Source organism: Papio anubis, chromosome 8, assembly GCF_008728515.1.
Source record: "Papio anubis isolate 15944 chromosome 8, Panubis1.0, whole genome shotgun sequence".
Taxonomy (NCBI): Eukaryota; Metazoa; Chordata; class Mammalia; order Primates; family Cercopithecidae; genus Papio; species Papio anubis.
The window spans coordinates 56,506,305-56,524,513 of record NC_044983.1 but is presented as its reverse complement, the minus strand read 5'-3'; the positions used below and the strand labels follow the sequence as shown (position 1 = coordinate 56,524,513).

General features: G+C 40.2%; 1 protein-coding gene across 10 annotated transcripts in view; it reads right to left on the bottom strand.

Annotated features, from left to right (window-relative positions):
- The window catches only part of CHD7 (chromodomain helicase DNA binding protein 7), a 188,464-nt gene that overhangs the window by 109,221 nt on the left and 61,034 nt on the right, over positions 1-18,209 (bottom strand). For 9 of the 10 annotated variants that reach the window (XM_021942359.2, XM_021942365.2, XM_021942367.2 and 6 more), the window contains one exon: positions 15,147-16,985. In XM_021942359.2, the coding sequence (XP_021798051.1) occupies positions 15,147-16,811 (1,665 nt within the window). In that variant the 5' untranslated portion in view covers positions 16,812-16,985. Of the gene's footprint in view, positions 1-12,499; positions 12,582-15,146; positions 16,986-18,209 lie in introns of those variants that run through there. The other variant, XM_021942368.2, reaches the window with a different exon arrangement.

Sequence of the window (18,209 nt, the reverse complement as noted above, 5' to 3'; positions counted from 1 at the left end):
CCAAAAAGGCTTTCACTCATCCCAAATATTATTACAGTGTGTTGCCCTGGAGTATAAAAACCTCTGGGACACCAATCTCTTTAGGAAGAGTCACTTGGCAGCAAAGCAGAGTTAAGAAATATCAAGAAGGCAGTCCTTCATGTCATCCAGGTGACAAATGCCTGTTTAGTGAGGTAATTGTCATGCAAACACATTTTAATGCATATATTTAAACTGAAAAAGAGAATTTTTTTAAAAATTCTAAATTCTTTTTTAAAAGTTTTTAAAAATTGCACTGTCCAATAGTAGTCAGTAGCCAAATATGACTTTAAGTTGGTTAAAATTAAATAAAATTTAAAATTCAGTTCCTCTCTCATACTAGCCCCATTTCAAGTGCTTCCTAATCACAAGTGCCTACAGGCTACCATACTGGACACCAAAAAGAACACATCTATCATCCCAGAAAATTCCACTGGACAGAGCTCTCTGGAATCTTGACTTAATAAAGGGCTGGATTTACTACAGTCATTTTTTAAGGCCCTAATCCCAGCAGAATGTGGGAAATTTCCATCCAGGTGAGGACAAATGTTAGAGACTCAATATAGAATATTCATCTCGCGCCACTGCACTCCAGCCTGGGCGACAGAGCGAGACTCCGTCTCAAAAAAAAAAAAAAAAAAAATATTCATCCTACGATCCTCTTTTCTGGTTTTCAAAGAATGGAGCTCTTCTCTCCAGCAGTAAGATATAAAATTAGTACTTTAGACCTTTTTTAAAAATCAAGTTGAGATTCATGTAACATAAAATTAAGCATTTTAAAGTGAGCACTTAAATGGCATTTAATATATTCTCTTAGACTCGATGACCTAAAGGATTTGACAAATTATTTTCTATCAAGGTCCTACCCATGACCTAATTAATAAACGAAAAATCTAGTAGATATTATCTAAGATATGCAATGCACCCACCCCATCCATTTTGAGAGAGAGAGAGACAGAGAGAGAGACAGAGAGAATGTGTGTGTGTGTGTGTGTGTGTGTGTGTAAGAGACAGTCTCACTATGTTGCCCAGACTGGAGTGCAGTGGCTATTCACAGGCGCAATTATGGCACACTGTGGCCTCCTCACACTCCTGGGCCCAAGCAATCCTCCTGACTCAGTCCTCAGATAGCTGGGCTACAGGTGCACACCACCGTGCCTGGCCTTAAATATTTTATATGAAGCATTTGTGATGGGGACTTCTTTGGGATTAACAACTTTCTAAAATATCACTTATACCATAAAACAAGATGCTGTACTTGCATTAGTTAAAACAATATGCTGTGTTTAACAATTGGCTAATACCGAGCAAAAATTTATTCCAAAAATAATGAAGTAACTTATGTCAGCATTTACCAGGTACGGATGACTATATCCTATCACTACATCACAAGGCCAAAGACAGGAGATACCCATGGTTTCAGGGCCACCTAGTAAGAGGTGAGAGAATAAAAGTGGAAACACAAAGCTTACACTGGTTACATATGCAACAAAAAACTCTCCGTTCTATGTTTAATTGTGCTCTACATCTTATTTTCTGACACTTGAAATAATTTGGCTTGTGTGGTTATACTTCAGTGTTCCTATATGAAAGTCACTAGCCTCATGGCTACTTAAATTAAAATCAAATAAAATTAAAATTTCAGTTCCTCAGCCTCACTAGCCCCATTTCAAGGGTACGGTAGCCATTTGTGGCTAGTGGCTAGTGGCTACCATATTGGACTGAGCAAATACAGAACATTTTCATGACAGAAAGATCACGGACAGTACTAAGTTATACATTTTCTACAAACATTCATTATTAGCATGATATCAAAGTACACGGCAAACTTTCTTTAAAAAATAATTTGGAAAATCCTAGATACTTTCTGACAAATTTCAGTACACGGTTATATTTAAAAGGCTTTTCTTTCCTTAAACCTTGAGTTCACTGAACATATATGACAGCCTGGATTGCAACCACTCTATAGTATAAAATTCAGGAAACACTTCATATAGATTACAATTCATTAAAATACATATAAACAGTATACACATTATTTAGTAAACATATTACAACTGATGGACATTAAATAGGTTTTCTGTTTACTGTTTTCAATCTCATTTTTATCAATATTTTTATTTAAAAATACATTAAAATATTGTTAAAATATTTAAAAGCTATAGTGTGTAAAGTTTGAAGACAATAAACAAAACGGTCTTCTCCCTATATTTAAATTTGAGCAAAGATAGAACCACTCTTTCTTGCAGAGAAAGCCTGGCTCCAAGCTCAATTCTTACACAAGTCTCTTCTCGCTCTAAAAAACAATGGCAATGGTGTTACAGTATTGCCCATAAACTTTTTTATGGATAAAAACTGTCTCCAAAAATGTAAACCTTCCTTACTTATTTGAAAAAATGTGAACTGCCTTATTTTTTAAAAAAATTTAGGTGCTAAATTACACTGCAGCCATCCTTTCAATTTTCTTTTGTCTTCCATACTTTAAAACATACGAAGTTACTTTTTAAGAAAAACAAATAGATTAGGGTAAAGAAGCATTATAAAAATCTTGAGTGCGACAGCCTTCATAAATCAACTGGGTTCACAACAGGGCCTTCAGTGCCAGTCAACAGGAACCCATCCACTAAAGTATAATATCACCTCAGGGTTTTGGAGAGCACACCATGAAAACATGGTAAGGTGCTAGTAACAACAAGGGGGTGAAGTGGATCACTGGATTTAAGGAATTTGTAAGATTAAAGTTATATTTAACAAAGACTTAGTACTACTGAACTCTCTCTGTGCAGACCTATATACATTATAGGTCAGTGGGTGAACTTCTTGCATGCTAGAGGGAATACCAGCAACCATCCCTAGCAATAGGAAACAGGGTGTCAACTTAACCTGCCATTTGAAGTTTCTGAAAACTAAGTGATGGTTTTCACCTTGGTTGAAGTTAGAAATTAAACACTTAGAAAGCAGCTAGTATCTTATATATAGTAATATTTCCTAGAGATTCAACTGAAAAGAAATACAGCAGTGTGATGGTAATTTTTGCTCCCCCCTATAAAACATTACGAATTTCTGTCTGCTTTATGGAGACTCTAGTAAGTTGATTTTTAAGGCATTAATAGATGATGTCCTGTTTTCCAAAATAAAGGAAAGTCGGTCTACTTCAAAGTGAAAGAGTAGAAAGTGAAAAAATAAAGAATTCCAAAAGCTCATTTTGATAACCACTACAACAGTAGTTACAATAAAAAATATTTAACATTTATTGGGCATGTACTACATGCCACATGCTGTGCTAAAAACTTTACAGTCATTATCTCATTTAATTCTCATAATTCTGTGTAATCGGTACAATTATTGTATCAGGAAACTGAGGTTTAAGCAAGTATGTATTTAAGATGACTTAAGAAAAAAATGGAAGAGCCACATTCAAATGGAGTTCTCGGTGTATATGAAGCCTGTGGTCTTTACAACCTTGTGCTCCTGCCTGCCCAGCAACCTGTACTAGCAGTGAGGGGCAGAGTCCTGGCAGCTCCACCTAGTGTGTGACCACTACACAGAATAGTGGAGGGGTGAGAAGCTAAAAAAATGACAGAGAAAACATTAAATGAAAGAAATAAACTGACACTTGTCTCTCTGCATTTACTTACTTTGGAATTAAATTTATATTCAGTATGAAATACCACTCTAGGATCTAACATGGCTCTTTGATGTGGGGAGCTTATTAAAACCGATTTAATGATTTGCAGCAGGGCGCAGTGGCTCACACCTATATAATCCCAGCACTTTCGGAGGCTGAGGCAGGTGAATCACCTAAGGTCAGGAGTTCGAGACCAGCCTGTCCAACATGGTGAAACCCCATCTCTGCTAAAAATACAAAAATCAGCCAGGTGTAGTAGTGGGCACTTGTAGTCCCAGGTACTCTGGAGGCTGAAGTGGGAGGATCACTTGAGCCCAGGAGATGGAGTCTGCAGTGAGCCAAGATCGCGCCACTGCAAACTCCATCTCCTGAGTGACACAAAAAGACTTCATCTCAAAAGAAAACAAAACAAAAAAACTGATCTTATTATTGGGCTCCTTTTTATTCTATGAATGGTTAGTTTCTTACTGTTGTCATTTTATTGTTTTCTTCATCAATGATATCCTAGCTTAGAGACCTTATTTATGTGTGAATATTGGTTTTGAACTTCCTTGCAAAAAATAAAACTGCAAACCTTAAGCTCAGATCTAAGGAAAGAAGTTTTCCAAAATTAGACTAAATTATTTCCTTCTTTGATCTAGGTCTTCTACTATGGTTTTCAAGTAAGCAAGACACGTTGTTGCATCAGAGGTCAGGTTAGGCACTGAGCACAAGGGTTCCCACAGCACCTTATTCCAATATGAAGATGACTACTCCCTTGACATGTCCCACTCTCTGGATAAATATAATTAAAGTGAACAGAAAAAACATTCAGAGAAATCGATGACAAAAATGACATGCTACTTAGCATCTTACTTAAATCAAACACTTCCCCTAAAAAACTCTGACTTATCTTCTTTTTTTTTTTTTTTTTTTTTTTTTTTGAGACGGAGTCTCGCTCTGTCGCCCAGGCTGGAGTGCAGTGGCGCGATCTCGGCTCACTGCAAGCTCCGCCTCCCGGGTTCACGCCATTCTCCTGCCTCAGCCTCCTGAGTAGCTGGGACTACAGGCGCCCGCCACCGCGCCCGGCTAATTTTTTGTATTTTTAGTAGAGACGGGGTTTCACCGTGGTCTCGATCTCCTGACCTTGTGATCCGCCCGCCTCGGCCTCCCAAAGTGCTGGGATTACAGGCGTGAGCCACCGCGCCCGGCCACGACTTATCTTCTTTAATTCAAGTTATGTCTTCATGCATTTCAACAGCTCTCATTCATGGAAATGTCTCTGACATATTTGAGCAGCCAAAAATAGAGTTAGCTTAGTAATGGACCAATTTAAAGCAAAGTCAGCATATTCTACTTATTTATTGCCCAGTTCCATTTCTCCCTGTGGTTACTTAGAGATTATCTACAGATTTACAGCTGTAACTACAGAGAATGGAGGGTAACATTAAGATGTCAAGATCAAGGAAAATTCTCCAAGTTAGTTCCCCACAGTTTATTTCCAGCAGGCTCCAAAGTGGTTAAACTTGGTATCTCTTCATGCTAAACTTGTTTTTAAAAATAACAGTGAAAACAAACACATGACAACTTGCAAAAATCCCACAATTTCCTATTATTGTTTTTTAATGGAAGAAAATGTTCAAGTTACAAGAGTCCATCAAGAAACATGATCTAAAAATTAAACTCTAATTTCAAGTATTTCTATATTCAATAAGAATTTTAAGTCTATACCCTCCCCTTTCATTAAAGAGCACACTTAGATACATAACTTCAAAAAACAAAAAGCTTTCAGAAAAAGAATGATCTAAAGTTCCTTGCCTGTTCACAAGAAAGGATATGCACCCTGCAACCTCCCAACCCTCTAAACTGAGCGGCCGCTGGCAAGAGGCCAAAACACTTCATAGCCCACCAAATGGGTGAGAGTGGAATTCCTATGCTAATATTGCAAACCTGTTTCAGCCAGTCTATGAATAGATTAGACAGGAAAGGCACAAGTTAAGCTAGAACACTTGCCATTCGAAAAAGCCTCCACACAGTTTCCCAGCACCACTGCTTGCACCTCCTCAATATTCTCCAACGCTTTATACCCATGGCCAGAACAAAAAAACTCTTAAAATCAATAACACTTGCTTAAGCCCTAAAACAATTGTTTTTTTGCTTTCACACAGTGAGCCAAATTACACAGTTAACATTAAGTTAAGGTTAACGTCTAGGACTCCTGACACCTATGGTACAGAATGATTTAGAACTAAACACAGAAGGCAGTAGAGGAAAACAGGACAAATACACTTTAAAGAATAACAGAAATGTTATAGTCTTCATTAATATTAAGGAGCATCAAAAACGCATGTTTTTGATCCAATCTTTAAAATAAGAGGTAAGGAAATGCCTTGCAGCCTTCCCTGGCCATCGCTCTCATCGTCCTGGAAATTGTCCAGGATAAAAAACAAGCAAGATGATGTGGGTAGTCCTGTATCTATGTTGACTTTCTTAAACGCAATGCTGTCAATTTCTTGGCATTTTGCCAGCTTCCTTTAAGTTATCCATCACTACCACTTCTGCTGTCATGTCCTAGGGCTTGAAGGTTCTCCTCCATTTTTCACACGAAGTGAAGAAAAACCAAAATAAAACCTCACTCCTGGTGACACACCATGAACCACTAAAGTTTTACAAGGCAAAAGGACAAGTACAAGTTTGCTACTGACTGTCTTCACTGATAAAAGAGCTGCATTCAGCAACAAAGGAAATACCAGGACCATCTCTGCATGGCTACTTAGGGATTATCTATAGATTTACAGCTGTAACTACAGAGAATGGAAAATAACATTAAGATGTCAAGGGTAGGGTAAATTCTCCAGATTAGTTCTCACAATGCTGTTCCCCTAATTGTCCCCCTAACCCACTTCCTAGTTCTCCTTCCTCAGCTAACTATTGCTCTGCTGTACCAGAGACCGCCTTTCTGAAAGATTATTAAAACAGGGAAGAAAAAAGCAGCACAGAAGAAAAAAATGAAAGACATGGGGAGGGGAGAGTATGCATATTAATAAAAATGAAGGCTTTTTCCCTTATCCTGGAGAGTCAATTTCATGAAGAAACAAGCAATTCTATTAAAGACAGAGAGGCGAAAAGCTGGGGGATAGAGGTGAGGAGTTAACTACCAAAAGTATCCAAACACCACACAAAGCTAAAATCTTGAAAATGTCTGTAATCTACCTTTCAGAGAAACACGCTATTTTTTTCCACAGGACAAACACCATTTAGGTAGCCTTCTTTGAAACTCAAACAAATGAAATCAAACTTCAATAATGTATCTTGTCAAGAACTGATACTAATATCCCTAACACAGGCACACCCCCCAGTACTGCATTTATTCATGATACCTAAAAACACTGCTACTACTTCCTTAACCTTACAGCAAAGTGGGTAACACCTGTCTTGGAGGATGACTGTCATAATTAGACTAACAATTTTACATTTATTTATATGTGAATAAAATTATTTATACTCTGACTTGTTTTTAAAAAGAATATGCAGCAACTGATACGGAAAGAGTATAGCCTGTGCTGTTTAATATGCAGCCACCAGCCATGTGTGGTCACTGAGCAACTGAGATGCAGCTCACGCAATCTGTGTAAAATACATATCAGGTTTTAAATTCTTGTGTAAAATATCTCACAAGCAATTTTTTATACTGATTACATGTTGAAATAATGTCTTGGATATGTTGGTTTAATTAAACGTATTACTAAAATTAGTTTTACCAGCTTCTTTAATGGTAAAATGCGGTTACCAGAAAATCTGTATCAACATAAACGCATTGTATTTGTAGCTCCCATCATATAACTGGACAGTTCTGGTCTAAAACATAGTAAGTACGCAAAGATAGGACAGCCAGAATGTTATACTTAAAAAACAAAATTCCCTTTTCACCTCAGTGGGGTCCTCTGTCTCCTCCCTGCCTTCCACCATACCAGCAATCTCTCCTTAACACAGTCCTTGGCACATAACAGGCACTAAATAAGTATTTCTTTCATACGGTACTGCCTTTCATGAAGACACCTAAGATACCAAGATGAAAATGCAGCATCAAAAGTGGCTTCTTTTAAGAATATCAATTGGCTACCTGGGACACCTAGCAGAGGCCTAATATCCAGGCTTCAAAGGTAAACTAACAAACTAAATTCTTATCACCTACAATATTTTTGATGTCACATAAAACAATACTCTTTTACAAAATAAAAGCCATCTAAGGGGCAAGGCTATCAGGTATTCATGCTTTCAGACTATGGGGTGAAAGGACAGACAGAGCAAAATTTTCTCTGTGCTTTAACTTGACACTTGGTATAATTCTGACCTCTGGGATAAACGAGCTTGTTGGATGTTGAGGAAAAACGTAGACAGGTTACTCAATAAGCTGTAGTATATACAAATTGAGGTAGTCAGAAGAAATACTTTAAGAGTCTTCGTGAGAAACGATGAGTCTGTTGAGAGCACCCTATGGCCCAGGAATGAGAGACCAGTAAAGGCTGGATGGTTTGCTTTAACTAAAGGTCTCACGAAGAACTAGCAGTGGGCCAAAGCAAGTGGGAAAGCAGTGATGTCTTCTGCCTTCTGTCTGTGAGCACCAGAGGGTGCAACCTGCTCCAATGAGGTCCAGCCTGGGTGCCTGTTTTCTGAAGGTGGGTACACTTGCAAAAGCCCCTAAATACCACTTAGGTAAAAGCTAATTTTTTTAAAGAGACATTTTGTTTTCCCATCTTCCCCAGACATCTTTAGAAGTGAGAAAGGTAGTATTGATAAGATACATCTGCTCTCCATTAAAAAGGTATTTTTGTCTATTTCTGCTTACAACCTGCATACATAATCCTTAAGAAATATAGCCACCTTTTTCCATAAATTTACTTAGTAGTTGCCAATTACTCTGCCCATGTCTGTAATTCTTCTTTTTTCTTCTTTTTTTTTTTGAGATAGAATCTCGCTCTCTTGCCCAGGTTGGAATGCAGTGGCGTAATCTTGGCTCACCACAAACTCCATCTCCCGGGTTCAAGTGATTCTCCTGCCTCAGCCTCCCAGTAGCTGCGATTTCAGGCATGCACCACCTCGCCTAGCTAATTTTTGTATTTTTAGTAGAGACGGGGTTTCACTATGTTGGCCAGGCTAGAGTCTCGAGCTCCTGATCTTGTGATCCGCCCACCTCGACCTCCCAAAGTGCTGGGATTACAGGCATGAGCCAGCCACCATGCCCGGCCTTGTAATTCTTTATTTACTGGGTAAACTTAAAGAGTCTCAGTATAAGATTGATGCTGCTTTAGATTTACCAATAAAAGCTTTTCTCAGAAAGGCTGTTTTTTTTTGAAAAAAAAAAAATTGTACCACTGATTCTTCCAGGTATTTTTTTAATCTCAAGGGAAAATGAGGAGATGGGAAATTATTACTTATCACCTTAATCTTAGTAGCCTTTAAATTTTTTTTCTACTTCTGTTTCATGATGACTGTATTTCAGGACCAAATTAATGAAAAAGTCACAAATGTATCTAAAATAAATTTATTTTAAGGACACATTGTTGCAGATCCTAAAAATTCAACTAGAACTTTCCATTTAAGAGCGTAATCCGTGATCTGGGATACGTCTATGGACTGTGCAGTATAAATTCTATCCAGAAACTCAGGGACTTGCCTGTAACCTTAAGGACAATCCACTTAACCAGTCTTTCTTCAGATAAGCTCTTCAAATGAACAAAATACTGCTCTGTGCCTTCCTTCTAGATTGTTCTCATCCATGTTCACAGTGTACTGATAAATATTTCATTTTTGGTTCCACCGCCTCTCCACTCTCTTCATACTCCTGGGTGCTGCAGAGAGCCCCATGGTGCTGTGTCCATGTTGAAAACACCTCCTAGAGCCCTCCAGTGGCATGGGCCCGGGACCATGCAGCTTTCTGTCCACTAAGCCCCAGACCTACATTCCGGCAATACGAGGGACACTCAAGGCCCAAAGGGCTTTCTGATCTTTGCACTCATTGTTTCCTAAATCTTAAATTCCTTTCCCTCCTCTTTTATCCATCCTTCCCTCAACTTAGACTGATCCTTCACATCTCAGCAAAGACATCACTGCCCCCAGAAAGCCCTCCCAGACCCCCACCTCACCCACTTTAAGACTGATCTTAAAGATCAGTGCTGATCACTACAGTGTGCTTTTCACGGCATATCCTTGCCTGCATCTTCCTGCTCACACAGCAAGATTGTTCTCCCTCCCTCAAAGCACATAGGAAGCCTCAATATTTGATAAGTGTTCACTAAAACCAAGGATATAAAGTCAAACAACTATGAAAATGTTTAACATTGAAATACGTAAGATTCTTCTTAAAACTTTGCAACAGGCAATTCTGAACACTTGCTAGATGTGTCATTTTTGAGTCCGCACTGTTAACCACTTAAAAGACATTGCTAGTAATCTCACTGAGCCTCTAACCAGGAAGGCATATGAATCCTCACTTCAGAGATAATGAAATGACATCCTGACATCCTTACTAACATCAGGTGGTGATGTTAAGCAGTGGTGCTTCTATTCAAAAGCTCAGACTCCAAAGCCTGTACTCTTTCCTTCATGCCAGTGGTTCTAAAATTGTGGGCCAGGGTCTGTAGGGTCTGCGAGATCAGAAAACTATTTCCACATGATCCTGAGATGTTATTTGCTTTTTCATCCTCATTTTCTCCAAATGAGCAGTAAACTTTTCCAGAGGCTTATGACTAGCACACAGACTACATTCAGAAGCAGATGTGAGAATCAATATTTAATAAATATAAAACAATGCCACTAATTTTTTGTCTTGGGAAAAGTTATCTTTCGTTTTTAAAAAAAGTTATCTTTCATTTAAAAAGTATTATGTATGTTAACACATAATGATTTATTTATTTATTTTTTGTATTTATTTATTTATTTATTTTTGAGACGGAGTCTCACTCTGTCACCCAGGCTGGAGTGCAGTGGCTGGATCTCGGCTCACTGCAAGCTCCTCCTCCCACGTTTATGCCTTTCTCCTGCCTCAGCCTCCCGAGTAGCTGGGACTACAGGCGCCCACCACCACGCCTGGCTAGTTTTTTTGTATTTTTTTGTAGAGACTGGGTTTCACCATGTTAGCCAAGATGATCTCGATCTCCTGACCTTGTGATCCGCCCGTCTCGGCCTCCCAAAATGCTGGGATTACAAGCTTGAGCCACCGCGCCCAGCCGATTTATTATTTTTAAATAATTAACAAATCAATATTTTAAACTTTCATCAATATTTTAGCTGGGCGCGGTGGCTCATGCCTGTAATCCCAGCACTTTGGGAGGCCATGGCGGGTGGATCATCTGAGGTCAGGAGTTCAAGACCAGCCTGGCCAACATGGTGAAACCCCATCTCTACTAGTAGTGAAATCCCAACTACTAGGGAGACTGAGGCAGGAGAATTGCTTGAACCTGGGAGGAGGAGGTTGCAGTGAGCCAAGAACGCGCCACCGCCCTCTAGCCTGGGCAGAAGAGTAAGACTGTCTCAAAAATAAATAAAAACATAAATACATAAATAATAAAAAAATTAAAAAGTTCTGAGACAGTTAATATCAATACATATAACTCACATAGCTAATACACACTCTGGAGTCCCCAACAATTTTTAAGAATGTATAGAGGTCTGAGATGAAAAGGTTTGAGAAAAACTGTTCTAATTAGCTATTGAAAAAGAAATATAAGCTAGGGTTTTTCCCTTCCCTGTAAATCTTATCAAATAATCGAAAGTCTAGCACTTCCATTAAAGAAGTGTCCATACACCAAAATGTGTAATTTTTCATTTTCATCGGATGAACTGTGGCCTTTTTGTTCTAATATTTTTTCTTTGTTGACTTTTCAATATAAAGTTAAACTTATCTTTAAAGATACTTACACGTGTTTCATAATTTAGGAAATATCCATTCAGAAGTCAGGAAACACATAAAGAGCATAATTTCTATTTTTAAAAAGCAAAAAACTCAAGAATGAGTTAAGTCTACCTGAACGTGATAATTCCATTATCAAGTTAAATGGACATTTCAACCTAATCTGGTATCTTCCCTGATACCTGGTATAGTATTGAGCCACTACTCCATCATATATAAAATTTGAAATAATTTTAGTAGCTCTAAAGTAAAACATAATTAAATAAAAATATTTCCTAGGGTAGAATGTCAATCATTCAGAGACAGAGATTTTAAAGGTGTAGGATAGTATTTTGAATTACCCATATCATTATCCTCCTCACATGTGGCAACACAAGCTAAAAGGGGGATAATATTTGCACAAATCAAATTTAGTTATTTCATAACTAAGGCTGTATTACATAATATTTAACCTATCCTTAAAAATAAAGTTAATTTTGATGAAACCCCGTGTCCACTAAAAATACAAAAATTAGCTGGGCATGGTGGTGCACGCCTGTAGTGCCAGCTACTCAGGAGGCTGAGGCAGGAGAATCACTTGAACCTGGGAGGCGGAGGCTGCAGTGAGCCAAGATTGCGCCACTGACTCCAGCCTGGCAACAGAGTGAGACTTCATCTCAAAAAGCAATAAATAATAAACAAAGTCAATTTTACACTGTAACTACATGGGAAATGACATAATTATGTAGCAAGGTTTGCACTTCAGGAGATCAGAAGCTAAAATTAGAAAAGAATTAACATATATACCATCGAGTGGACATTATACTAGGCACTCCGTCTATGTTAAGCCCACTTAATTTAACACCCTTTGTGGTGGGTGCTATTTTTCCTGCTTAACTAATACAAACTCTGAGGTAAACAGAAGTTAAATGCTTTGCCTAAGATCACCAGGTTAATAAATGATAGAGCTGGACTCCACATACCTTTCTACCTTTAAAGTCTATGTTCTGTGCCTAAGACTTCACACCGCCATAGCCTTATGTTCAAAAGTGAGTGTTTCAAAATCTGAAGAGAATGCAAAGTTAAGCAGAAATAAGAAAGCAAATAATAATGAGCAAAATGGAAAACATAATTGTACTTAGAATGAAAATACCTCAAATGTCCTAGTTTACATCCCTGTAAAGATCCGGAGTTTGCCTATAATGACATAGTCAAAGAAGGAGGGAATGCATGTGGGCTCTCCTGAAGTCTAGCACAGGACACAGCATGCATGGAGCCTCCACTGCTCAAGGGCTCACATGCCACAGACTCACACATGTCCTCTGAAAAAGCCATTGAGGTATCTGTACTCTTAAAACCCAGGAAATCTGGAGGACAGCAACAGTTCTCATCCAGAGATCAGATTATAATCACAGCAGGTCTCCAAACAGTGCTCACCCTCTGGTGAAGACAGAGGATGCCAGAATGAGAAGTCTGAGAAACCACTGCTCTAAAATATCCCTTGCTTATTAAGAAACTTTCCAGGGAATAATAATTCCTAAAAACTAAGTCACATTCATTTCTATCCTAAAAGCCTCCCATGTCTGCTGGCCTCAGGGACAGTACTTTTGGTCTGCTCTGAGGAGAGGCGTTTTGCCCTGAGGTTATGTAAGAATCACCAAGGGTGGTTATATGAGGATCACCAAAGTCTTCAGGGAAGTTGCCCTGCCCACCGGCTGAGGGCAACTTTCCTGAAGCCACTACTTGTCCTGTGGTCCCAGGAGTCTTCCTGACCTCCACTCCCCCAGCCCAGCTTAGGACGAAGCTTCAGAGGCTCTGTATTAAATGCCTGGCTGAAACTAAAACAAAAAACAACAAAAAAAATTTTTTTGAGATGGAGTCTCACTCTGTTGCCCAGGCTGGAGTGCAGTAGCATGATCTCAGCTCACTGCAACATCAACCTCCCGGGTTCAGGTGTCTCTCCTGCCTCAGCCTCCCGAGTAGCTGGGACTACAGGTGTGCACCACCATGCCCAGCTAATTTTTTGTATTTTTTAAAAGAGATGGTGTTTCACCATGTTGGCCAGTTTGGCCTTGAACTCCTGACCTCAGATGATCTGCCTGCCTCGGCCTCCCAGAGTGCTGGGATTACAAGCATGAGCCACCGTGTCCGGCCTAAAATACTCTTTTTTTTTTTTTTTTTTTTTTAAATGAACTGACAAAAAGCATAAAAGACAATTATCACCACTAAAAAAAAAAAAAGCTGCTCTGAGATGCCCTGAGTGGCTTTGTTTACTGACCAAACCCTTTTACTTTCAACACTGCTTTCAATCCCTTCTGCTCTCAGTTTGACCCTTCTGGTCCAAACTGTCCTCAAAGGCCTGGACGACAGGTTCATACTTCATCTTCTGCTTCTCCATCTGTCCTGTGGACTGTCTAATCAATATCACTGGCTCCCCCCTCCTTTTAAGTCCAAATTCCTTAAAAAGGAATCCAAGATCACAACAATCTGGCCCTGACTGATACTTTCCAACCTATTACCTGCAGCAAGCTTGACTTCCTGTGCCCTTGTCTAGCAAACCATCCCTCAATCTGAACTGCTGACCTGGGTTCACCTCCCTGGGTAAGGCGTACCCAAATTCCAAACACCCTCAACTACAGGTTATCTCCTCTCTCTGGACACTTGTCACATAATCATGCCTGGTCTTTCACTCTTTTGTATTTTCACATGAGGTCTTATTTCCCCAAAATTGATAATAAGTGCATCAAAACAATCACTATGCTTTATAGCACTAAAATCAGCTACTGTGCACCCCAAAAACAGAACTGTAATTCTGGTAGATAATAAGTATATATTTTTGAATAGCACTAAGAATAATCTGTATACATAGGCATTAATTTATCTTTCACAGATCTAGGGCATAAACAGCAAAATTTATAATGGAAAGATGTCTTTGTGAATATGATAATTTAAAACTTAAATCTGTTCTTTTATAAATTCTAAATGATAACAAAAATATCAGCTTACAAAAAAGGAAGATTCCCTACTTCAGTGCAGGGTACCCAAATCTTTTAGAGACCAAACATCTTCTGTGAATTATCATTTACTGTGATTTTCTACAGTTTGCAATTTAAACTCATATTAACAAATTCAACAGTTAGTAAAATAAGTGTCACAGAAGTATACATTTTGCAGCTTCCCAAGAAAAATATCAATATAAAAGGAGAGATGGAGGAGACTACCACACACACATAAATCTTTGCTAGAAACCAAGTGTCAGTGTATTTTTAAAACACACACACACAAAGAAAGAAAAAGAATAAAAAAGAATTCAGAGAAGGAAACAAAAGCATATGTCTCATGAGCATTCTGAGTCTCTGTCCATCTCCCTGCTAGTGGCGACCTAGCTCCTTGTCGGCAGGGACTCAAGTCTTAGTTATCTACATACCCTTAACATCTAGCACAATCCCTGGGACAGGGAGATTCAAGAATTCTTGCCTGAATAAAATAAATGCATAAGTCAATAACAAATAAAAATTAAGGCACTCATAATGGAAAAGATTTTCATAGCTTAAAGAAAAATTCGATTACACAAGTTAGCCATGTTGAATTTCACATTGCAATGCAGAGGCAGGCTCTGTGTCCCCTTACCTGATGCACAGGCACTTTCTGCGGGGTGTTCTGGGGTGACGGGTGGAGCTGTGCCCAAGGCTGGTGATGAGGGTGTGGGGGTGAAGACTGGTGGTGCAAGCCCGGGTGGGGCTGCAGTGGAGGACAGGTTGGCAACTGCTGAAAAGACGGCTGTTGACCAGGATGTTGTTGGCCAGGTATCAGTCGTTCCTGGATTGCTTGTGGGTCTCCAAGGCCAACACCAGGACAACCATTTGGCCTCATGTGCCCAGTCAACTCCCTTGGTGCCGAGGATATGCCTATAAATGGACGAGACTGCTGCATGTTTCTGGGGCCCATATTCCTCTGTCCGATTCCCATGGCACCAGGGGGCTGGTGAGATGGCTGAGGATGGGGCATATTTGGATAACTGCCAACTTCCATTGGTATCCCAGCACTTCCCGGCCTGACTTGTGGAGGAGGAGTGCCTGCTGGATTACTCATTGCTTTCATGGGTGACATGGGAGGTGGAGAGGCATAAGTTCCCTGAGGCTGTGAAGGATGCATAGTTTGTGTGTTCATTTGGTTAAGTGAGCCACTGGGGTGGATGGGCTGCTGGTGCATTAGTCCTTGACCACTGTTTGATGGGAATCCTACAGCATTGGGGTATCTTGGTACGGACTGATTCATTGGAGTATTATTTGTAAGGCCTAAATTTTGATTCATCCCTGTATTGTTAACTAATCCCTGATTTAGGTTACTGTAAGGATATCGAGAATACTGCCCTGAGTTGTTTATAGTAGGAGAGGGGACTGTCTGGCTCCGAGAACTAAAGTTAAGGGTTTGTGGCCTAACAGCCCCTTGTTGGGGAGGATTCGGGGAGAATCTGGGACTGTGGGCAACTGATTCTCCATGGAGAGCAGTAGGGGGGTGGTGATGGAACTGCTGCACCGAGTGACGCAAGGAAGGTGCCATGCTGGGATTCTGCTGGGGCACGTGGGACAAGTGGCCGGGTCCTGAGGTGGCAATAAAAGGATTTCCCTGATTGAGGCCCTCTTGGCCTTGGGAAAACTGGCTCATCCTCTGCTGTGGCTGACCATGCTGCTGCATGGAAAAATCCCCACGTGCCATATAGCTGCCCATCTGCTGCATGTGCTGAGGGTGGCCCTGTGCAGGGGGCCCTGACGGAGCTGGCTGCGGTGGCTGTGGTTGTGGCTGCTGCTGCTGGTAGGGGGCTCGTATCTGGTCTGGTACCTGAACAGCCCTGGGGCCCCACATGGAGCTGCTGTCCACAAAGGATTGCCCATGCCTCTCATTCTGCATGCCAGGGTAGACACCCATCTGACCGCCACCACTGCCACCATGGGGCACCTGAGGAACGGGTGGGGTGTGATACTGCGAGTGCGGAGACGCGAGTCCGTTCCCAGGGGTGTTGCTCATCATTCTGTTCGGCTGATCCATCAGATGCATCTTTTGTTGTTCATACTGATTATAGTGATCAAAATGTGTCAGCTTTGTTTGATTTTGATTAGTAGAAGGATGATGAAGGGATGGCTGTAAAGAGGCAAAGCCTTGGTCTATTGGCATTTGCTGACCCATAGGATTTACTGGATTTTCCGGGTAACCACATTCTCCGAGGCCTTCAAGACCTTCACTGAAAATATTCCCATCCTCGCCAAAAAGACTCATCATTCCTGGATCTGCCATCTTCTTCCAACACACAGCTCCTCCAAACCACAGCTCAGGAGCTTGCCTGTGCTTCACTTCACTGAGGTGTTTGCCCTCAAAGCCTATAATCCTTAACTAATCTTCTTCATGTCATTCCATATTTCTTTAATTCTCTTGGACCCTGCAGTGTCAGGCAAAGTCTGGATATAGGTCCTAGAAGGGAGTTGGGGGTGGGAGAGAAGAAGGAAGAAAACAAAGAATTAGGATCCGATGATAAAACTGCCAGTATTTTGTACATCTGAATTTGGTCCCCATCAACAATACTAATCTAGCTCCCTCACTGAGCTGTATTTTATAAATTTAGTTCACTTTAAGAGAAACTCATTAGTTTCTACCAGAAGCATCATTATGATCAGTTACTTAGAAAGCAAGCAAAACACTAACCTTAACCTTAAATTAATCCATTCACTACACTTCCTAGCGTTCCATTCTTGAATGGAACAGAACAAAAGAACACAACATGAAGCAGCAGCAGCTGCCACAGCAGGCAAGCAGATGTATGAATATAGCCAAGCAGCTCATCTGCTAAACTAAAGCCCTAGAAATGCTCTGGTTACCAACAGCCCGCCCTTAACCTTATTCCCCTGAGCAGTGTAATCAGATGAGCAACAGCAGCACCAAGGGCTGTGAAAAGCTCAACTTAGTTAAATTGACTAGAGGATTATACAAATACCAAAATCGGTCATTTCATATGAATTAGATATTTACAGCCCACATACAACTATGTAACTGCAACAGAGGCATCTAACAAGAAAGTGTTCATAATGATGTTGAAAAGCAACCTTGAGAACAGGACAATAAATACATAATTTCATTATGTTTAATGGCAGAAATATACAAGATTCAGAAGGAGACTAAAAGAAAAGCTTTCATTCTCCAAGAGGACCAATTTCACTCGTGGCTCTGAGCCTACCATGGTCCCAGTCTGCACTGACACAGAGCAGCCCAATTACCAGGCTCATTACTCACCCGCAGGCACGCTGGGCTCTGGTGGACCAGAATCCCATGTGACCACTCAAGAGGAAACTAGTTGAGTGGATACTTTGTAGACAATGACTATTCTCATAACTAGAAACACAACTTTCTCCAGAACTGACAATTATTTTAACAGAATAAAGTTCAAAATATGCTCTCTTCACCATTGCCTTAAGTCCTTTTGGGATAAGGCAGGACCTAAGCAGGTAGGGAGACAAGTGGGCAGGCACTTGTGTTCGCACCCTAAGTGCTTCCAGTGCACAGTATACACTATGTAACATGCTGCATTTTATTCAGTCTTCCTAACGACCCTGTGTCAGATTAAAATAACTAATTTAAAGAATGCTTTGACAATCTAAACAGGAAAGTGTTTTTGTTGAGTGCTAATTAAATCAACGGCCT